Here is a 23,297-nt window from a genome sequence, read left to right on the forward strand (position 1 = left end):
ATTTATAACCCAAAGTCTACATAGACGTTCCTGTAACCCTTGATGTCTTTAAACTTGTTGCTGCTCAGATTTGCTTGGATCTGCCTTTGGCCACTCTTGAAGGGGACAGTCTCCAGAGTGAGGCTGGCTCTGTGATGGGGTTTGAGGACTCCAATGCTGCAGCAGAGAAAGGAGAATGTCAGAAAACCATAGGATTATGATAACCCCACAGTCCCTTTCCACGCAGCAACCAGGCCTCCCCTTTCCCTGTGTCCAGAAAGGACAGTGCTACCCCCAGGATAAGATGGGAGGGAGGGCGGAGCACTCACAGCACTCTCTGCCGTCTCCTAAAGAGACCACTTCCTTCCACAGTCAGTACATAATCTTCAACCTGCTCCGAGAGAGGGTTTGAAAATATCACCTGTATGAAGAGTGGCCGGTTCACAATGGCTGCTCCTAAAGCCTGAACAGGGAAATCCAGAGAGGAGGGAGCAGAGAATTAGTCTCATCCCCCGGTTCACCAGGCATTTATGGAGGGCACTGTTCCCTAGATCTGTTCCTGAAGAGCTGGATTTCCGTGGCCTGTGTTTTTCCAACTATGGACAACTTAATGGGTTGTCATTAACATTTAAAAAAATGAAATAGAAGAGAATATCAGTGTACATCACAAAAGATATTGTTACATGAAACTTTTACTTCACTTATACATGTATGGATGTTTGTGTAAAATATTTCTACTCAGCCCAGCATATGGAAAGGTCTGATGAGTTGGGAGTCTCCAGTAATATTTCCTCTGCTCCAAGGATTTCATCCAAGTGTGAAATAAGCAAGAGCTCCCAAAGGATTCTCATGCATAATTTGAGTGGATAGAATATTTTTTGGCAATTTTTGCTGGTTTCTTCTTTTTGCAATCTGACTCCATCCCTTCCTACCCTCTTATCTTAACTGGCTTGATTTCTTTTTTTTCTTTTTTTTTTTTTTTGCAGTACATGGGCCTCTCACTGTTGTGGCCTCTCCCGTTGCGGAGCACAGACTCCGGACGCGCAGGCTTAGCGGCCATGGCTCACGGGCCCAGCCGCTCCACGGCATGTGGGATCTTCCCGGACCGGGGCATGAACCCACGTCCCCTGTATCGGCAGGCAGACTCTCAACCACTGCGCCACCAGGGAAGCCCAGACTGGCTTGATTTCTTTTCACACCAGTGCGTGAGTCAAGAGCAAAGGATCATTTGGGGCATAGAGAGAAGGAAGTAGCCTCAGGAAACTTGAAGGCACCTTTGGAAACCCTCCCTAAAACAGACTCCAGTGGCTGGGCTTGCCAGACACACCCCACCAGGGGGCACCCCAGGCTCACTCAGCAGGGTCCAGGGGGCTACTTGGCACTGGGGAGACAGCACTGGCAGGAAGGGCCCTGTGAAGTCTCCCCACCAGAATGTCAGAGAAGGAGGGGTCCTTGGAGGCCATCTGGTCTAATCCCATCATTGACAGTTCAAGATGCAGAAGCCCAGGGGCTTGTCCAAGGATGCACAGCCAGGAAATGGCAAGTCAAACCTAAGCTGACCTTTGTTCGCGCAGTGCTTTTCCCCCTCTCAGGACCCTCCCATTTGAGCCCGTGTTTCCTCATGTTGACCCTGGGGAAGGCCTCTCATGGTGTAAGAGGATGGAGACCGAGTGTGTTCAGATAAACCTCCCGCTCCTGGTGGGAGGTTCCTGGAGGCCACAGAAGAGGCAGGGGACAGGAGGGGCTGCTCTCCTGAGCAAGCTCTCAGGGGGCTCCCCCACCGCCCCCGGCCCAAGCTGGACCCAAGGAGCCCTCAGGTCACACGCAGGGCTCTTGCCTACATTAATCATGATGCCGGGACAGGCTAAGGTGATGATCTTGTTCACCACGGTCTTCTCGGGACTGCTCTTCTCTTCACCCAGGGCACTGATGCGGATCAGCTTGTCTGTGGACAGGTACTGGCCATACTGGGAATAGGGGATTTTGCAGGGATAGGTCTTTGCTAGGGAGAGAACACAGGATGAGGTGAGACTCGCTGGGGAAATCAGCTGGGCCTGGGTGGATCTGGGGACCCTTCTACAGAGAGGAGGGGGCCAACCTGTACTGATCCCCAGTAAAGTAGGTACTCAGTTTTCAGATGGAGGGGCTGAGAGGTGAAATGGCTTGTTTAGGGTCATTCTGCTGGTAAATGGGTGCACTGAGGCTGTAACCAAGGTCTGGATGACTTCAAAGCTCAGGCTTTCCCCACTAACCCAGGCTATATTCCTTGAAGTAGTAAAGAAAGGATTGGAGAAGAAGGAGGAGGACAAAGGAAAGAAACAGAAGGAGGAGAGGAGAAGGGAGGGAGAGGGAAGGAAGGAAGGGAAGGAGGAAGACTCTGTGCTGGAGGGGACACTAGGAAGACCAGTGTCACAGGGGTCTGCCCCCAAACCCTTGTTGGCTGGCTTGACCCCACTGGCATTTCCATAAGCCACTGTGTTCACAGACTGTCCCCATGCCCATACCCAGAGCCCATACCTTCTTCAGGAGAGAGTGTGATGAAGGCTGTGTCCTGCCAGAATGGGGGCAGGGGGCTGCCATCATGCAGCAGAGACTGGGCACTCAGGTTCACTTTGAGGTCCTTGAACTGGGGCGCCGTGTTGAGGGCCAGCAGGACAAACCTTATGTCCCGGCCCATGTCGGGTGGGTCGAGCAGCTGGAATGTCAGGGAGACCTGGAGAACATCACTGGGCCGAAGGGAAGGCGTAGCAAGGCTCCTAGGACTGTCCCTTGGCATCATGGACCTGGAAGTTTGTTTGGAGGGAGCCTTGGGACCTTCCAGGCTTCAGCTTCTGAAGAGCCTTCAGAATCACCTGCCTCTCCTGGAGGGAACCTGGGAGGACAGAGCACAGAACCAGCTGTGGGCCAGGCTGACCCAGAGGGTAAACCTTGGCTGAATACCCTCCGTGAAGGCTCCACCAGGGTGTTAAAACCTTCATTTCCAATAACAAAGGCTCCTTACTAGTCATCAAGTCTTTCCAGGAGTCACACTCTGCTGAGCTCTTACACCTTTCATCTTCATATCAACTGTGAGAGAGATGTATTACTATTATTATTATCATTCCATATACAGATGAGGAAAATGGGGCTCAAAGAGGTCATGTCACTCGCCCAAGTCACACAGCTTGCACAGGGCAGAGTCAAGTTGAAACCAAATTCATCTGACGTGAAAATCTGTGCTCACGACCACTGGACTCTATCCCGTGTTCCCCAAGGGAAAGATGAAGGCTCACAATGCAGAGGAATAAACCTTAAAGACAACAGGACATGGTGTGATTTTCTGCTCCAGGACCAAATTATGGGTCAGTTGAAGACTAATTCCTGGAAATTGAGAAACTGAGAAGCTACGGTAAAAAAAAAAAAAAAAAAGGAAATTAAGGAAGCCGAGTTTCCAGAGTACCCAGGCTTCAGTCCTGGGCAGGCGCTGTGGCCAGGATGTGCAGGAACACTCATCCGTGCTTCCCTAATAATCCCAGCAGCTGCCTTCACTGAGCACTTACTGGTCCCCTCAGTGCAACCCCACAATCTCCCCAGGCTGAGGCCACTCTTCTCCCCTCGCTCTGGGGTCATTCTAAGCCTGGATCCAGGCAGAAGAGGATCTTGCAACATTGGCTTCAGTAAGAGTGAGCCCAGAGAGGTGTGAATCAGACTTAGCTCATCTGTGGGCTGCTCGACCCCCAGATTCTGCCAGTCCAGTGGGAGGAGACAGAATGCTATCTGACTGAACAGGACACTCAGGCCCACTGGAAAATAGCTCCAATCACCCCCTGGACCCCCAGCCCAAGTTCACAGCAGAACCCTGTGGACCTCTGTAGCACATGCTGTCAGTGCCCCACTCACATCTCCTTGGCACTTGCTGTGTCAGTGCCCACGTGCCCTAATTTCAAATTCTAGCACCTGCGGCTCTTTGTGGCTTTCTCTGCCACCAGAGCTGACTCCGCCCATGCGTGGAGCAGGCCAGGAGTGCTAGGGAAGTTACGCCCCCTAAGGAGCAGCCCTCAACCCCTGACTGAAAGGAGTTGGTGGATGAAGAGCCTAGGCCCCTTGCCTTGTGGGTGGGATGAATCTGCGGTGTTGTTCTACACTTTACACTAAATCTCTGATAGGGTTGCCAGATATAGCAAATAAAAATACAGGGCAGTTTCATTTGGATTTCAGATTAACAACAACTAATTTGGGCCATGGTTAGACAACAGCATTCTTCGTCCTGCATTTTCCCAGGTCACCCCACTGGCAGGGCCCCCAGCAGGACTGAGGCCCAGCAGCCCACAGTGCTAACCCCGCCTGACAAGGTGCTCTGCATTGGCTTTCTCCCCTTCCCCGCCTCCCTGGCTCACTCTCCTTCCTTCCAGTAGTTCTTTTTTTTTTTTACATCTTTATTGGAGTATAATTGCTTTACAATGGTGTGTTAGTTTCTGCTTTATAACAAAGTGAATCAGTTATACATATATCCCCATATCTCTTCCCTCTTGCATCTCCCTCCCTCTCACCCTCCCTATCCCACCCCTCCAGGCGGTCACAAAGCACCCAGCTGATCTCCCTGTGCTATGCAGCTGCTTCCCACTAGCTATCTACCTTACATTTGGTAGTGTATATATGTCCATGCCTCTCGCTTTGTCACAGCTTACCCTTCCCCCTCCCCATATCCTCAAGTCCATTCTCTAGTAGGTCTGTGTCTTCATTCCTGTCCTACCCCTAGGTTCTTCATGACATTTGTTTTTCTTAAATTCCATATATATGTGTTAGCATACGGTATTTGTCTTCCTCTTTCTGACACTTCACTGTGTATGACAGACTTTAGGTCTATCCACCTCATTACAAATAGCTCAATTTCGTTTCTTTTTATGGCTGAGTAATATTCCATTGTATATATGTGCCACATCTTCTTTATCCATTCATCCGATGATGGGCACTTAGGTTGTTTCCATCTCTGGGCTATTGTAAATAGAGCTGCAATGAACATTTTGGTACGACTCTTTTTGAATTATGGTTTTCTCAGGGTATATGCCCAGTAGTGGGATTGCTGGGTCATATGGTAGTTCTATTTGTAGTTTTTTTAAGGAACCTCCATACTGTTCTCCATAGTGGCTGTACCAATTCACATTCCCACCAGCAGTGCAAGAGTGTTCCCTTTTCTCCACACCCTCTCCAGCATTATTGTTTCTAGATTTTTTGATGATGGCCATTCTGACTGGTATGAGATGATATCTCATTGTAGTTTTGATTTGCAGTTCTCTAATGATGAGTGATGTTGAGCATCCTTTCATTTATTTGTTGGCAATCTGTATATCTTCTTTGGAGAAATGTCTATTTAGGTCTTCTGCCCATTTTTGGATTGGGTTGTTTGTTTTTTTGTTATTGAGCTGCATGAGCTGCTTATAAATTTTGGAGATTAATCCTTTGTCAGTTGCTTCATTTGCAAATATTTTCTCCCATTCTGAGGGTTGTCTTTTTGTCTTGTTTATGGTTTCCTTTGCTGTGCAAAAGCTTTAAGTTTCATTAGGTCCCATTTGTTTTTGTTTTTCTTTCCATTTCTCTAGGAGGTGGGTCAAAAAGGATCTTGCTGTGATTTATGTCATAGAGTGTTCTGCCTATGTTTTCCTCTAAGAGTTTGATGGTGTCTGGCCTTACATTTAGGTCTTTAATCCATTTTGAGCTTATTTTTGTGTATGGTGTTAGGGAGTGATCTAATCTCATGCTTTTACATGTACCTGTCCAGTAGTTCTTGAATCTCCTCAGTGATAAACCACTTGTCCTCAGGATCCCTCACCAAAATAGCCACAGAGAGAACGGGGGTGGAGGGGATGATCGCCAGTACCTTGGATGTGTTCAGTGCTTGTCTCTCAGGCTCAGACTCTGGAGCTCCTCTGTGTTGGCCCCAAAGGCCGACACGGACACACCACAGACACCCACTTGCTGGCACTCCCAGGAACCTCAGGTACCCCCGCCCCCGCCCTGTGTAGTCATGAATCACTCCTGCTTGGGTCCTGCCCTTCACCCTGCTTCTGGCCCTCTTGGACTGCATATTTTTGCTTGGCTCCCTGGTGGTTGAAACTGGTGGTTTGTCTCAGTTTCCAGGAATCAGTCCAGCTGACTGATGTAGATGCCCCTTGCTCTTGCTGGCTTGGGTCAGAAGACCCTGCTAGGGCTCCCATCTCTCAGAATCATCCTCTGCACAGGGTGGACGTAGGAGTGAACATTTGGCCTTACATGGGCCTCGGTGCTGGCTGTGGTCTGGCCTGTCCTCCAAACACCCAATGAAACGTGAATCAAACAATAAGCTAAATGAAATTAATAAAATTAATAGAGAGTTTACTCAATCCCCTGCCATCTTCAGTGGGAGGCTGATTTTTCGGGAAGGCAGGCGCAAGGAATTCATACACTGTTGATGGGATGCCTGTCAGTGGCCCTGCAATCAATGTGACCATCTTGTAGAGGGTGCTCACTGGCCTGTGGGGAGTGGGGTGGTGGTGGGCATGAGGAAGTGAGACAGTGGGGACACCCCAACTGGGACCTTAAAACTGAAGGGCTGGGCTTCCCTGGTGGCACAGGGGTTGAGAGTCCACCTGCCGATGCAGGGGACACGGGTTCGTGCCCCGGTCCGGGGGGATCCCACATGCCACGGAGCGGCTGGGCCCGTGAGCCATGGCCGCTGAGCCTGCGTGTCCGGAGCCTGTGCTCCGCAATGGGAGAGGCCACAACAGTGAGAGGCCTGCGTACCGCAAAAAAAAAAAAAAAAAAAAAAAAAAACCTGTAGGGCTGAGGAGACAGTGGGCCTGGGTCCTGCCCATCCACACCCCAGAGGGCTGCCCCAGCTGGCAGAGAGGTTCTCTGGGGTAGTGGGGAAGGTGCCTACAGGGATTGGTCGTACCTTCTCCATACTTGCAGTTTTCCGTGACGTCATCCCGCTCATCACTCTGGATCCTCTTGGTGCTGATAAAATTGCCAACAGAATTGGTGTCCAGGTGAAGTTTCTGCTCCTTCCCTCCAAAGACCAGCCAGGCCATGCAGTCAGCATTTACCATGGAGAAGGCGAAGGCTGTGTCCTAGTTCAGATCCACCTCTCCTTCTTTGATGGCTCTGATGGAGGCAGGGCCGTAGCAGTAGAGGCCTAAAGGGGAACAGGGGGGCCTCAGTGGGCTGTGACTGCAGGGCCGGGTGGAGTCGGGTCTGTTTCTGTGGGAGTGGGCTCTGCCTGTCCTCCCAAGAGCCTCACTGTTGCTCATCTCCTGAGGTGTGGCGTCCAGCACCTGCCAGCCTCCGTATCCGGGAGGGAGGTCATTCCGGGCCATCCAGCACTCATTCCAGATGTGGAAATTCCTGAGGGAGAAGCCAGAGGAGTGGGTGTCACATGAAGCTGAGGGAGAGTTTATGATGCTCAAGTTCTTTCTGGAGCAAGGCAGGGGGCGATGTGTGATGGACGGCTAGATAGAAAGACAGGGCACCACAGGCCTGCACCCCTCCGTGGGTGACAGGTGACCGCTCTTCCTCCTGTGAGCCTCAACTTGCCTGGAAAAGAGATTTCCTCTCTTTGTAAATAAGAGTGAAGGTTTCCAGAGGCAACGGAAGTTAAAAACCCTTCACTCTCTCTCAAAGAGACCCTTGAAGCCCTTTCCTGTATGTGCTGCTGACTCACAGAAGCAGTCACAGAGGCAGAGGTTTTTTTGTGTCCAGAAGTGAGGCTTCAGGCCCTCCTGTGGTCAGAGCCACAGGCTGAGTATTAAATGAAGGAGGTGACAAAGGGGAAAACTCCCCCAGGGCAGAGAGCTCTTGTGACGTGACAATTCTAGACTCAGAAAATCATCGTATTTGTGTTCAGCTGCCTCCCAGCCTTCGGGCTGGGGCTAGCAAGCCCTGGGGCTGGTGAAAATGGGGGTGAGGCATGAGAGGGCAGCAGGCTCATAGGTACAGTCCTGGCCTGCTTCCTGCTGGTAGGGTTTGCCCTAGAAAGAGAAGGTGTCTCTCACCAGACACTGTCCTTCTTACTCTCCAAAGTCCTGCCTGTGTTGTCATAATACTCATCTACGATCAGGTTTCCGTCTGTGTCATGGCCAGAGTCAAAGTTGGTGATTACTTGGGTGGGGATCCCCAGGCACCTCATCACTGTAGAAAGGACAGAAAAATCTCCTGTGGGCTGTGGATTCCTGGACTTAGTTCCCTTAGGCTCAGGGAAATCATGCATTTGGCAGGCAGGAGCTGCCTGGGGCACTGGGTTGGCGACACTTCCAACTTCCCTCCCCACCTTCCTGAGCTCTTCTCCCTGGGGCTCCACACAGAGGTTAGGCAGCTGGTTGCTCAGACAAGCACTGCCAGGGCCAATAGAGGGTCTAGCAAGTGTTGGGTTCCCCTGCCCCAGCCAGTAGGGTGGGAGAGGCATGCCTCCTTTGGCAAGACTCAGCAGCTTGACTTGCCTTGACAAGCATCCTTGATGATCCTTGCCTGAATTAATTATTATACTGGTGGTACCAAAATGATTATATTCTAACACTGTCATTTCTTCTACCTGTATTAGCTGGCATTCTTCTATAAAGAAAAGCATTTCAATCCCCCTCTCCCATTTTTTGGTATTGTTATGGGTTCACATATTTTTTTTTTTCACTTCAGCAGAGGTTATTTTTAGACATTTGCTTGGTTTCTAATTTTTCCCCTGTTGTAAATAATACTGTGATGGACATCTCTGTAGATCAATTCTACTTTTCCCCCTTTGGGACAGATTCCAAGAGGTAAAATGACTGAGTCAAAAAATACAGATATTTCTAAGGGTTCTTCACAAATACTACTGTCATTTAAAAATGTTTATAATTTTTAGTTTAGATACTTATTTATATTAAGCATTTATTTGCTTATAGATTTTAGTTTAGGCTCCTTCTTATATTTTGGCACAAAGCCCTTCCAGGATGGGGTGGGGACACATCCCTGGATGCAGAGAAGCCCAAAGGGGGAGGATGCACTTCCTTGGAACGGCAGGTCTGCACAGATCTGCAAGGAATGGAGGGCAGGGAGTGAGCAGAGCTGACAGTGAATTGTAGGTGGAGGTGACACAGGACCGCCTCGGAGGGGAGGGTGAAGGTGGGAAAAGCTGCCACTGAAGGAGCATGAGACAGGAGTGAGGCGAGAGCATGCAAGTGACTCAGGAGCATTGCATGGGCACATTTATGTTAAGATTACAGTCAGAAGGGTGTATAACACTTACAGTAATAAGAGCACATGCCAAGGAGGGGTGGGCAGGGAGAGCAAGGAGCAAGCCTCCATTCTTCACCATGATTGATGAATTCATGAAGTGCCAGTGGTGTTGTCAACTCCTGCCAGACATGGCGGGATGGGCACTTTTCCACCTGAGCACAGGTCATTGGTCTCATGGCGCTCTGAGTTCTCTACTAGACATGGTACATGGTGTGTAATGATTTGTTTATGAGTCTGTCTTCCTGAGGGCAGGGATTGTGTGATAGTCAGCTTTATCGTTATACAACCATTAACAATACAAGGCAGGTCTGTATTGCAGAAACATAGTGCATCTTTGCTGGATGGGTGAATGAATGTCTTGAATCTTTTGTCGATTCTGGTGATTTCCGACTTCAGCACAGCACCGTCACTGTGTGCTGTGCTGTGGTTACCAAGCTTGATTGTCGGTAGAGCATAAGCTTTGAGTGGTAATGGATTTGCACTGATCCATTCTCACCACTTCCTCATCGTGCCTTGTGAGAGGACTGGGATAGGGGACAACAGCTGTCGCAGTGAGGCAACAGAGGGACAAGAATTGTTTCTTACATAGGGAGAAGGCCAAGGCTGTAGCTCCGGTATCACACGAAGGGAGCTGACAGCATTCAGATCTGCACAGTTGTGCACATACATGTTTCACGGGGTTTTGCCCCGTCTGTCCTGCTTTCTCTGTACCCCCGCAAAGAGCTCCTCCTGTCTTGTGGCTTCATCTCTCACTCCTTGCCCACGACTCCTGAATTTGAATCTTGAGCCTGCATGGACACCTTGCCGTCACTAAGCACATCCCCAGCCGAGCTTGTCTTTCATTCTTTCCAAGCTTCCTTGCCAGTCGATGACATCATCATCCTCATAGGTGCCAGGCATGGTGCCAATCACTGCACAGGCATAATCACACTTAATCCTCTCCACAGCGCTGTGATTATCCCACCTTTGAAGAGGACAGACCTGAAGTTTAGAGAGGTTGAGGTCACATGGCGGGAAGAGGAGAGCCAGGGCAGGATTTAAACCCACATTTCTCTGATCTCAAAACCCCACTGCAACTTCACTAGACGTCCCAGCAACGCTGGGAAGGCATCATTCTCAAAGCGCCTTCCTCTGTGCCGTTTTCACTGACTACTCCATGCCACACTAATCTCCCTTCCCATGCTCTCACTTGATTCCAGCCACCAATGCCACACATTTTATCAATGCATGAAGCTCTCTATGATCTCATATATTTATCTTATCTTGTCAGCCAGATTGCAAATCCCCCTAGAGTAGGGCTCAGATCAAATACTTTTCTTGCGTTTCTTCATTCCTAGCACAGTGCTGCCCAGAGTAGATGCTCATTAAATTCATGTTGAAGTGAGTTTTCTTTAACCTCACTTCTGCAGGCTATCAGTCCTGATGCCTCAGTTTGACATGAGACTCACGTGACTCTTTCATGGATAATTCGGTGGGAGCTGAGTCCCTCGTAAAAGAGAAACCCTTATGGGGTGTGTGTGTTTGTATGTGTGCACACACATGCATACACATTCACACAGTTGCACATGGACAAAGGGGGACAAGATCTCAGAGTCAGGAAAAGGACTGCAGAGTTCCTAAGGTATATTAGGAACCACACTCCTGGCATTAATTACTATGTCTCTTCACTCAGCCATTCAGCACTCATTCAAATGAACTTATTTACAAAACAAAAATAGACTCACAGACAGAGAAAACAAACTTATGGTTACCAAAGGGGAAAGGGAGGGAGAGGGATAAATTAGGAGTTTGGGATTAACAGATTCATACTACTATATATAAAATAGATAACCAACAAGGACCTACTGTATAGCACAGGGAACTCTACTCAATATCTTGCAGTAATCTATAAGGGAAAAGAATCTGAAAAAGAATATATATATATGTATAACTGAATCACTTTGCTGTATACCTGAAACTAACACAACATTGTAAACCAACTACACTTCAATTTAAAAAAAGCAGTATTGGGACTTCCCCTGGTGGCGCAGTGGTTAAGAATCCGCCTGCCAATGCAGAGGAAATGGGTTTGAGCCCTGGTCCGGGAAGATCCCACATGCCATAGAGCAACTAAGCCCATGCACCACAACTACTGAGCCAGCGCTCTAGAGCCCACAAGCCACAACCACTGAGCCCACATGCCACAACTACTGAAGCCTGTGTGCCTAGAGCCCGTGCTCCGCAACAAGAGAAGCCACCGCAATGAGAAGCCCGTGCACTGCAACGAAGAGTAGCCCCGCTCACCACAACTAGAGAAAGCCTGAGTGCAGCAACAAAGACCCAATGCAGCCAAAAAATAAATAAAATAATAAATAAATTTATAGTTTAAAAAAGGCAGTATCAGGCTAATTGTACAATAGCTAACACTCATGTCAATCTCAGCATGTGCCAGACATTTTCCCAAGTGCTTGCCACATGTTAACCCACCACCCTGCGAGGGAACATTCCATACAGTCGTTGATGTCTCATAAATCAGTGGGGAATAACAGTAGATTCATACTTAAGCCAAAGGTTGAGGCAAAATAATGTGCCAGGACCTTGGCTGGGGTTCCTTCTTTGAGAAGGAAGGGCTCAGTAAAAACAATGAGGACTAGAGTTATTGTACTGAAATGAAGATAATGAGACACTTCATAGAGACCACTATACAACTGAGTGAGAAGAAATCTTAGATGACTTCTAACCCAAGGGTGTTCACAGTGGTTTTAAGCAGAGGACTCTACATGCGAGCCAGATCATTGGGAATCCAGTATGTAAAAGATGTACGTGTGGGGTAGTTTTGGGTGCCCTAAGCACACAGCCTCCTCATCTCCCGGGCTATTTCCCACCACCCTCCTCTGGGGCTCTGGGCCCAGGACCCTACTTTACAGAGGAGGGGATGATGCCCATAGGCCTGCTCAGAATCCCAACCCTCAAGCCCAAGTCACGGCTGCCCCCACCCCACCCCCTGCAGCTGTGGGCAGGGACAGACCAGGCACATCCCCAGGATGCCTGGCTTTTCTTTTTTAAACAGTTTTATTGAGATACAATCCACATGTCACAAAATTTACCCTTTTAAAGTGTACAACTCAGTGGTGTGTAATATATTCACAGGTTGCGTAACAATCTCCACTGTCTAATCCCAGACCATTTCATCACCTCAGAAAGACACTCAATGCCCGCCAGCAGTCACTTCCCATTCTCCCGTGCCCCCAGCCCTAGGCAACCACGAATCCACTCTCTGTCTGTATAAATTGGCCTATTCTGGGCATTTCACATATATGGAATCATATAGTACCATAGGTGGCTTTTTGACGCCTGGTTTTGGGGAGAATTTTCAGGCAACAGAACATCACTGTCCCTTCTGTTCCCTTGTTACAGAGCAAGGCATCCAGGCTACTTCATAGACCTCAGGGCTGAGGGGTCTGACGTTGTCACAAGGAGTGGACGGCCAGGACAGGAAAAGCCTAATGACTGAGAGAGACCTATGGAGCAGTCAGACATGAGCACTGGAAGGAAGGTAGGTCAGGGATTTCTCTGAAATTCCCAAAGTAACAGCCAAGTAAATTGATGTCAAGGAAACATCTGTCCAAAAAATTATAATCGTATCTTTGATGCATGGAAAATCTCCTTTTTGTGATTTTTCTTTAGGAAGCTTGAAGTCAATATGCTGTTGTTATTAAAACAGGTAATACAGGGAGGAAGGGCTGCAGAGGGGAGAATGCACTTCTGAGTCAGACTGGAGTCACGTGGTCACCTTAAGCCTCAGTTTTCTCATCTGTGGATTGTAATTAATGATACCTACTTTGCAGATGGTTGTGAGCACTGTAAAGTAACCAGCATGTGCCTTAAGCACAGGGGATGCTGGCTAAATGGCAGCTGCTAGCATCGTTCATGCAGCAGTATAGTCTAGTGGTTACAGCCAGCCAGACCTCAATGTGAAACTAGCCCTGCCACTCAATTTCCTCATCTGTAGAATGGAGATAATGATAGAACCTACCTCTAAAGCTCTTCTGGGGAATCAAACAAGGTGATCCTGGTTAGAACTTACTGAATTCTCACTGTAGCCAGGCATTATTCTAAGCGCTCTCCATGTATGAACTCAGTCAGTCCTTTCAATAACCCGACGAGGTAGGTACTATTAATTTCCCCATCATATGTCTGAGGGGACTGAGGTACAAGTTAAATGACTTGCCCAGGGTTACTCAGACAATTAATGGTAGTACTGGTATTTGAACCCAAGCTTCACCATTACTCTAGGCTGTCAAGGTTTTAGCACAATGCCTGGCACCAAGGAAGTCCCCAGTGTCAGCTATTGTGATTGTTAAAGAATAATAATAATTTTTAACAACATGCTTTGGCAACTGTATTGGATTAAGGAGTTTGACTAAATCCTTGACTTTTAGTGGAGGATTGAGGCTGGGTCTTATCCGTCTTTATAACCAAGATTATTAGAAGCACAGTGCCTAGCATAAGGACTCAGTATGTGTTGTTGGATGAATGAATGAGTTTTCCAAACTGATAGACGTATTTATTAATGTAAAACATGGTGGCCCTGTTGGGGAAGGCTGGTATTGATGGAGCTGCAGGTGGACCCGGCCACGTTTGACCCACTTTGCCCAACCCTTTGCTTCCTAGGTCACCAAAGCGCCGTGATTCTCATAAACATTTTAATTGGCCTGCTCTCATACCATAATCTCCATTCACTGGCTCCATCTCTCTCACCAACCAGTTCCAGACAACCACACCCAGACCCCTGACCCTCTCCTTCTACACACACGCACCTGGCCCATTAGACTCTAGGCTCTTCCAGGCCCAGGAAGGCTCCCTCTCTCACATATACAGGAGTGATACATTCTCTGCCTTCAGTCTTACGCCTGATCCCTGGATGACTCAGACATCCCAGTTCACCCAAATGTCTGTGACTCTGGGCATCAAAGCTGTCGAATTCCTGGTTTCTTACCCCTGGGCAATCAAGGCATCCGACTCCAGATGGGGCTGTGCAGCTGCAGAGGAGTAGCTCCCCCTCGCCAACCCATATGAAGTCATCCTGTGTGGGTGCTGACAGAAACCTCCTGGTGCCCTTGGACAGGGAGCTGGCATCTGCTTCTTAGCAGCCTGGGGCTCCACAGGCTTCCTGGGAGAGCCTGGAGATGGGTCCAGCGCGCGTGCGCACACACACGCACACTGCACCAGCCTTTGCATACAGGGAATTTCTACACAAAAGGCCTGAGCCCTCAATAAACACCAAATTGTGGGCAGATCTGGCTTCCCTGGATTAGACTAGAGAGTCTTGTGAGAAAAAGCCATACTTGACCTCTTTGCCCAGCCAACAAGAATAACTTCCTGATGGTGGCCCAAGGCAGGTACATAGATACGCCTGCCAGAAGGCGGAGAGCCGGCCTAGGCCTGGGGGCAGGGTGAGGACCAGAAGCAAGTGTGGCCCTGAGTGAAGCAGAAAGCCTCCTCTTGCTACCTGCAGTATATAACTCATTTCCAGGTGTGCCCTCCCTCAACAGCCTCCTCCCCTGCCTTCAGCTTGCTCCTCTTGTCACCAGCAAACCAATTTCCAGTTGCCCTCTTTCCCAGTACTAATTTTTAAGCTTTTCTTCTACTAATGTAGCATTCACTCCCTCTCTGAGAAGCTGATCTCTCTTGGTCCCCCTTCCCCTCACTCCCTGGGCTGAATCAGGCCTCCAGGCCCTCTGAACATGTGACAACTCTAGATTCAAGGTCATTGTTCTTCGTCTGCCATCTTGCTCTGGCCCCGTGGCCCATACCCCTGCTCAGACACACCTTTCCCTCCCATGTATGCATCTTCATCAAGCCCATTCTCTGTGCTCAGAAAGGACACTAATCAGTTTGTAAGTTTTCTAATTACTTGGCCTCTCACCTCATTCCTGTCTTAGACCTGGACAATTCCCAGCCAGGCTCTTAAGAGGATTCTGTTAGGTTTGTCCAAGTTCAAAAGAAGGGAAGGGCGCCAGGTTCTGAGAAGTGTGTGGTTTCCCCCTCAGAACCACCCTCTGAAATGAGCTCAGATATGTGAAGCCTGAGGTCACTGATGAGACGTTTTGCTTCCTTGCAAATGTCCCTTGGTGGGAACTGTGTGAGATTTCTGGGACAAGAATGGTTCAGAGGGTTGCGACATGAGCCATTGTATTTTTTATCTTTCCGTGGCGCCCTTTCCACTCCCTACCTGTGCACATGACAGCGGCAAAGACCCAGCACTGCCCGTAGCACACTGGCTGGCAGACTGTGGCATGCCACTGCTTTAGGATGGCCACGCTGCCCGTCCACTCCACGGGGTTGGTGCCGTCTGCGTAATTCTCGCTCCGGTCTCCATTGAGCACCCCACGGTCATCGTTGCTGTTGATCTGAAGAGAAGCCATATGTAGAAGCATTAGAAGCAGCCTTTTCCTCAACGAGATGTGAGGTGTGGGTTGCCTTTGCAAGGACCCTGGGCCTGAGATGCAGGAGGCTTTGATCTCATTTTACCTGCCGGGGAAGGGGTGAGGGTGGGAAGCCAGCTATTCTGACTTGTGTACCACTGTTAATTAGTTTATTATTCTGTTTCTACCCACCCTCTTAACCCCTCCATGCCCCATCCCTGCAAAGCCAGAGCTTGGCTCTAAGAGCAGAAAGTTAGAAACAATGAGACTATTTCCCAAACCAGAGCTACACTTAGTCTTTCCCAAAAAATGCAATTTGGAATTAATGAAGGTGATGGTCCACATCCAGCTCTTTCAGAGCTCAGCTGAGAAAACCTGTTACCCACATTCTTTCATCAGTCTCATCAAAAATGGCTTTGCTGGAGGGCCTCTGCCTCTCGACTCTTCATTCCCTCACTGCAGGGGCAACCGTGAGTGGGTAGGGCACCCCTGCACAGCTTCCGCCCTCCCTGGACATGCCCTGGGTGGGCAGAAAGAGACCCAGCCTCCCCATGGCACACACCACTCTGCTGACGTGGACGGGGCTGCCCCGCAGGGCCTAGTCTGTGGCTGGGTCAATCTGGAAGTTCAGGCTCTTGTCTAGCAGCTCCAGGCAGATGTCTATGATATTCTCTTCCAACTGCGAGAGGAGATGCAGAGAGGCAAGGTGCCCAGACTTGGCACACGTGAGATGAAAAGAAATGCATGACCCACCCCTCCCAGCTGTCCAATGGAGTGCGTTTGTGGAATACAAGCCCATTTGGAAGGAAACTGTGTCTAGCAGCACAGCTATGGACTGCCCTGCCTCTGGGGCAGGTACAGGGTCTCAAAGCTCTGGGGTCACAACTCACCCAGTTTGTAGGTCCTGCCTGTTAAATTCCTGTAGTTTTTCCCAATGAGTCTGACTGGCTGAAACATCTGTTTCTCCCTCTTCTCCCCTTTAATCCCACACTCATGGAGCTCCTGGGATGTTCTTGCTAAAGCCACGTTGCCTCATCTTCCACCCGCACCTGCTGACCCAGCTCATCACTGGCAGCTAGTGCTGAGGTGATGGCCCCGACTTGCCACGGCACCTGTGATCCAGTGGGGCTTTGGATTGACCAATAGCATGTGAGTTATGGAAAATTTTTAGCGAAGGCAGGCTGACTCCGTATCCTTCAGGCTTGTCATGAACACCACTTCCTCTGAGGCTTTCCGTGAGCCAGGTTTTTCTCCACGGCCCTGACCACGTCTCTTACTCATCAGACTCTGTTACAATGCGGTAGCCAAGGTCTGTCCTGCCTGCCTGACTGTATGCGTGTTTCTCTCCAGTTGTTCTCACAACTCTACCCCCAGACCTGGCACAGTGCCCAGCACATAGTAGTGACTCTGTGCATCTTTGTTGAATGAGAGTAAATGACAGTGTTCCATTTATTCCCATGGTACACTGGGCAATAATCAGGATTCGGAGGCTTCTCTGATCCATTATCCCCAGGGGACAGTTTGATTGGCTCACTTTTCTGCCTTAAAATGTTCAACGGCTCCTGTGGCCTACAGGATCAAAGCTGTAACCTCCTCTACAAGGTGCATAAGACCCTATCTGATCTGGCCCCCTTCTACCTCTCCAGCCTCATGTCTCAGTAACCCCCCGCCGCCTCACCGTTTTTTGCTCCAGCAACACCAGATTCCTTGTAACCCCTGCAGCAGGCCAGACCCTTTCTCACCTTTGTGTCTTTGCCCACGCTTCCCTCTGACTGGGATATTTTCCCCCTCCTTCACTTGGCTAACTCAGTTCAAGCACACCCTCTCCCAGGAAGCTTCCCTGGCACCCCCATGCCCAGCCGAGTGCTCTTCCTCCAGGCTCCCAGAATACCCTCTGCCTGGCGCTCAGTCTTTACATACCCCACTGTGTAATAAGCGACCTGCTTATGTGACCAAGTCCCCACTTTACTGTGGGCTCAGGGACAGTGTTTCATTCATTTTCATGCTTCTGGCACCCAGTGCCTTGCCTAGCACTGAGCAGGCATTCAATATACGTTCACTGAAGAAGAGAGAGAGAGAGAGAGAAGAACCCAGGGCTCAGAAGGCATCAACTCCTCACTTCCAGGATCCGCATCTGCCCATGGTGCGTGAGGAGCTGGGGATGTCAGTTGGGACCAGTTGAGGCTGCCATGTCTCATCTTGACTATAGCCACCCCAGGGGCCGAGGCTAGGCCTGATGCTACATATGTTGGAGTTCTATTTGGGCAAGTCCAGGAGAGGGACCCATATTAAACTGATACAAGCTCTACAAGCCCCCTGCTCAGGATTTTCCAGGCAACACCCCTTCTGAGAAGCCAGAGCTGGCCCTCTCCCCTGCTACCCCGAGAGTGTTTTTGTGCTGGGGCTCAGCCTTAAGAATCCTTTCCCTGGCCTGGCACTGGGCTTCCTGCTGTCGGCTGAGCTTTCAGCAAGAGGCAGGCTTTCAGTAACGCAGGAGTTGCAGAGCATTGCAATTAATACGATGCAATTTTTACAAATAAAATCGCATGTTTTAGAATATGCACAGAAAACAAAATGTAGAGGAACATACATTTTGCTGGTGACAGTGCTTAGAAAGACCTTCATATTCTAGGCACCTATTTTTGTAATGTTTCTCTATAAAGTTTTTAAAGCAATTATGTATTACTTCTTAAAAATTTTATACCAATTTTATTTTTTTATTGTAGTATAGTTGGTTTACAATGTTATGTTAATTTCAGATGTATAGCACAGTGATTCAGTTATATATATATATATATATATATATATATATATCCTTTTTCAGATTCTTTTCCCTTATAGGTTATAAATTAGGAGCTTGGGATTAATATATACACACTGCTATATATAAAATAGGTAACCAACAAGGACCTACTACATAGCACAGGGAACTATACTCAATATTTTGTAATAACCTATAAGGGAAAATAATATGTATTACTTTTTAAATTTTTTTGCCTGTGCCCCATGGCATGTGGGGGTCTTATTTCCCTGACAAGAGATGGAACCCATGCCACCTGCAGTGGAAGCATGGAATCTTAGCCTGAATCTTAGCCTGCTTCCTGGTGTGGTTACTGCTGGGTTCCTCATACCCTTTGTGGTTCATGCTGGGTTCTCATCCCCTTTGAGATGTGGGCCCTCTGGTTTGAGGTGGTTCCTGTTGGGTTCCTCACCTTTTTATGATGTGGGCCCTTTGGTGTGACATCGATCCATCGTTTGACATCGTTGACATCATTTCCATCCTCTTTGTGATGTCGGCACTCTTGTGTGAGGTGTTTCCTATTGGGTTCCTAACCTTTCTGTGATATGGACCTCCTTGTGTGAGGTGGTTCCTCCTGGGTTCCTCATCCCCTTTGTGATGTGTGCCCTCTGGTGTGAAGTTGTTCCTGCTTTGTTGCTCCTCCCCTTAGTGATGTGTGCGCTCTGGTTTGAGGTAGTTCCTGCTAAGTTCCTCATCCCCTTAGTGATGTCGGCCTTTGGTGTGAGGTAGTTCCTGCTGGGTTCCTCATCCCCTTTGTGATGTGGGCACTCTGCTGTGAGGTGGTTCCTGTTGGTTTCCTCACCTTTCTGTGATGTGAGCCCTCTTGTGTGAGGTGGTTCCTGCTGGGTTCCTTATACCCTTTGTGAATGGTGGTTCTGAAGTGGTTCCTGCTCTGTTGCTCATCTGCTTTCTGATCTGGGCCCTGTGGTGATAGGTCATTCCTGCCTGGTTCCCAACTCCTTTGTGCTGTGGGCCCTCTGGTTTGAGTTGGTTCCTACTGGGTTAGTCAGCTTTTTATGATGTGGGCCCTCTGGTGTGAGGTGTTTCCTTCTGGGTTGCTCATCCCCTTTGTGATGTGAGCCTTCTGATTTGAGTTGGTTCCTGTTGGGTTGATCACCTTTTTATAATGTGGGCCCTTTGGTGTGAGGTGGATCCTGCTGGGTTCCTCACACCCTTTGTGATGTGGGCCCTCTGGTTTGAGGTGGTCCCTGATGGGTAGCTCACCTTCTTGTGATGTGGGCCCTCTTATGTGAAGTGGTTCCTGCTGTGTTGCTCATCCCCTTTGTGATGTGGGCCCTCTGGTGTGAGGTGCTTCCTGCTGGTTTCCTGATCCCCTTTGTTATGTGGCCCTTTGGTGTCAGGTCGTTCCTGCTCGGTTTCCATCCCCTTTGTGATGTGGGCACTCTGGTGTGAGGTGGATGCTGTTGGGTACCTCACCTTTCTGTGATTTCGGTCCTCTTCTGTGAGGTGGATCCTGCTGGGTTCCTGATACCGTTTGTAATGTGGGCCCTCTGGTGTGAGGTGCTTCCTGATGGGTTCCTCATCCCATTTGTGATGCGGGCCCTCTGGCGTGAGGTGCTTCCTGTTGGGTTCCTCATATCCTTTGTGATGTGGGCCCTTTGGTGAGCGGTAGTTCCTACTGGGTTCCCATCCTCTTTGTGATGTGGGCCCTCTGGTTTGAGGTGGTTCCTGTTGGGTTCCTCACCATTTGATTATGTGGGGCCTTTGGTGTGAGGTGGTTCCTGCTGGGTCCCTCATCCCCTTTGTGATGTGTGCCCTTTGGTGTGAGGTGGATCCTGCTGGGTTAATCATTCCCTTTGTGATGTGGGCCCTCTGGTGTGTGAGGTGGTTCCTGCTGGGTTCCACATACCATTTGTGATGTTGGCCCTCTGGTGTGAAATGGTTCCTGCTTTGTCCCTCTACCCCTTTGTGATGTGGGCACTCTGTTGTGAGGTGCTTCCTGCTGGGTTTTTCATCCCCTTTGTGATGTGGGCACTCTGGTGTGAGGTGCTTCCTACTGGGTTTCTCATCCCCTTTGTGATGTGGGCCCTTTGGTTTGAGGTGGTTGCTGTTGGGTACTTCACCTTTCTGTGATTTGGGCCCTCTTGTGTGAGGTGGATCCTGCTGTGTTTCCATCCCCTTTGTGATCTGGGCCCTCTGGTGTGAGGTGGTTCCGGCTGGTTTCCTCATCCCATTTGTTATGTGGACCCTTTGGTGACAGGTGGTTCCTGCTCGGTTTCCATCCTCTTTGTGATGTGGGCACTCTCGTGTGAGGTGTTTCCTATTGGGTTCCTAACCTTTCTGTGATATGGACCTCCTTGTGTGAGGAGGTTCCTGCTGGGTTCCTCATACTGTTTGTGATGTGTGCCCTCTGGTGTGAAGTTGTTCCTGCTTTGTTGCTCCTCCCCTTAGTGATGTGTGCGCTCTGGTTTGAGGTGGTTCCTGCTGGGTTCCTCATCCCCTTAGTGATGTGGGCCCTTTGGTGTAAGGTGGATCCTGCTGGGCTCCTCATCCCGTTTGTGATGTGGGCCCTTTGGTGTGAGGTGGTTCCTGCTTGGTTTCCATCCCCTTTGTGATATGGGCCCTTTGGTGTGAGGTGGTTCGTGCTGGATTCCCTTCCTCTTTGTGATGTGGGCCCTCTGGTGTGAAGTGGTTCCCACTTTGTTGCTCATCCCTTTTGTGATGTGGGCCCTCTGGTTTGACGGGGTTCCTGTTCGGTTCCTCACCTTTTTGTGATGTGGGCCGCATTCTGTGAGGTGCTGCCTGCTGGGTTCCTCATACCCTTTGTGATGTGGGCCCTCTGGTGTGAAGTGGTTCCTGCTTTGTTGCTCTTCCCCTTTGTGATGCGGGCCCTCTGGCGTGAGGTGCTTCCTGCTGGGTTCCTCATATCCTTTGTGATGTGGGCCCTTTGGTGAGCGGTAGTTCCTACTGGGTTCCCATCCCCCTTTGTGATGTGTGCCCTTTGGTGTGAGGTGGATCCTGCTGGGTTAATCATCCCCTTTGTGATGTGGGCCCTCTGTTTTGAGGTGGTTCCTGTTGGGTTCCTCACCGTTTTATTATGTGGGGCCTTTGGTGTGAGGTGGTTCCTGCTGGGTCCCTCATCCCCTTTGTGATGTGTGCCCTTTGGTGTGAGGTGGATCCTGCTGGGTTAATCATCCCCTTTGTGATGTGGGCCCTCTGGTTTGAGGTGGTTCCTGTTGGGTTCCTCACCGTTTTATTATGTGGGGCCTTTGGTGTGAGGTGGTTCCTGCTGGGTCCCTCATCCCCTTTGTGATGTGTGCCCTTTGGTGTGAGGTGGATCCTGCTGGGTTAATCATCCCCTTTGTGATGTGGGCCCTCTGGTGTGTGAGGTGGTTCCTGCTGGGTTCCACATACCATTTGTGATGTTGGCCCTCTGGTGTGAAGTGGTCACTCTGGTGTGAGGTGGTTGCTGTTGGGTACCTCACCTTTCTGTGATTTGGGCCCTCTTGTGTGAGGCGCATCCCGCTGTGTTTCCATCCCCTTTGTGATGTGGGCCCTCTGGTGTGAGGTGGTTCCTGCTGGTTTCCTCATCCCATTTGTAATGTGGACCCTTTGGTGACAGGTGGTTCCTGCTGGGTTTCCATCCTCTTTGTGATGTGGGCACTCTCGTGTGAGGTGTTTCCTATTGGGTTGCTAACCTTTCTGTGATATCGGCCTCCTTATGTGAGGTGGTTCCTGCTGGGTTCCTCATACTGTTTGTGATGTGTGCCCTCTGGTGTGAAGTTGTTCCTGCTTTCTTGCTCCTCCCCTTTGTGATGTGGGCCCTCTGGTTTGAGGTGGTTCCTATTGGGTTCCTCACCGTTTTATGATCTGAGCCCTTTGGTGTGAGGTGGTTCCTGCTGGGTTCCTCATCCCCTTTGTGATGTGGGCACTTTGGTGTCCGGTGGTTCATGCTGGATTCCCTTCCCCTTTGTGATGTGGGCCCTCTGGTGTGAAGTGGTTCCTGCTTTGTTGCTCCTCTCCTTTGTGATGCGGGCCCTCTGGTTTGAGGTGGTTCCTGTTGGGTTCCTTACCGTTTTATGATCTGCGCCCTTTGGTGTGAGGTGCTTCCTGCTGGGTTCCTCATCCCCTTTGCGATGTGGGCCCTTTGGTGTGAGGTGGATCCTGCTGGGTTCCTCATCCTCTTTGTGATGTCGGCCTTGTGGTGTGAGGTGCTTCCTGCTTGGTTCCTCATACCCTTCGTGTTGTGGGCCCTCTGGTGTGTGGTGGTTCCTTCTGGATTCACATCCCGTTTGTTATGTTGGCCCTCTGGTTTAAGGTGGTTCCTGCTGTGTTCCCATCCCCTTTACGGTGTGGGCCCTCTGGTTTGAGGGTGTTCATGTTGGGTTCCTCACCTTTTTGTGTTGTGGGCCCTCTTCTGTGAGGTGGTTGCTGCTGGGTTCTTCATACACTTTGTGATGTGGGCCACCACCAGGCAAATCCCTGTATTACTTTTATAATAAAAAGATACGTAATCAAAGCAAATAACTAGGGACATCCCTTGTGGTCCAGTGGCTAAGACTCCATGCTCCCAGTGCAGGGGGCCGGATTTGATCCGTGGTCAGGGAACTAGATCCCACATGCCGCAACTTAGAGTTCACATGCTGCAACTAAAGATCCTGTGTGCTCCAACTAAGACCCTGTGCAGCCAAATAAATAAATATATATATATATATTTTTTTCAAAAGCAAATAACCAAAGAGCAAATAGTAATGGGGAGGGAGACGCACTGCTGCTCATCAGCCGTGCTTCTGGATGAGATGTTCCGGGCACAAGTTTTCCTCAGTGTGACAGAACTGACCCTAGGGACTGTCGCCTGGTGTTGTGAGGATTAAGTAAGCGTGGCAGCTGGGCCCCCGCTGGAAACACAGTTAACAAACAAAAAACTA

General features: G+C 49.6%; 1 protein-coding gene across 1 annotated transcript in view; it reads right to left on the reverse strand.

Annotated features, from left to right (window-relative positions):
• The window catches only part of LOC307182346 (protein-glutamine gamma-glutamyltransferase 5-like), a gene marked incomplete at its 5' end in the record, with an annotated part of 44,984 nt that continues 21,687 nt past the window's right edge, over nt 1–23,297 (reverse strand). Inside the window, 12 exon segments of the mRNA XM_079913590.1 lie at nt 1–156; nt 309–442; nt 1,821–1,981; nt 2,497–2,785; nt 2,787–2,851; nt 6,890–7,064; nt 7,068–7,129; nt 7,235–7,338; nt 7,986–8,121; nt 15,416–15,593; nt 16,159–16,206; nt 16,210–16,287. Coding sequence (XP_079769716.1) covers nt 3–156; nt 309–442; nt 1,821–1,981; nt 2,497–2,785; nt 2,787–2,851; nt 6,890–7,064; nt 7,068–7,129; nt 7,235–7,338; nt 7,986–8,121; nt 15,416–15,593; nt 16,159–16,206; nt 16,210–16,287 — 1,584 coding nt within the window. The 3' untranslated portion in view covers nt 1–2.

Source organism: Stenella coeruleoalba, assembly GCF_951394435.1.
Source record: "Stenella coeruleoalba genome assembly, chromosome: 2".
In the NCBI taxonomy this organism is placed as follows: domain Eukaryota; kingdom Metazoa; phylum Chordata; class Mammalia; order Artiodactyla; family Delphinidae; genus Stenella; species Stenella coeruleoalba.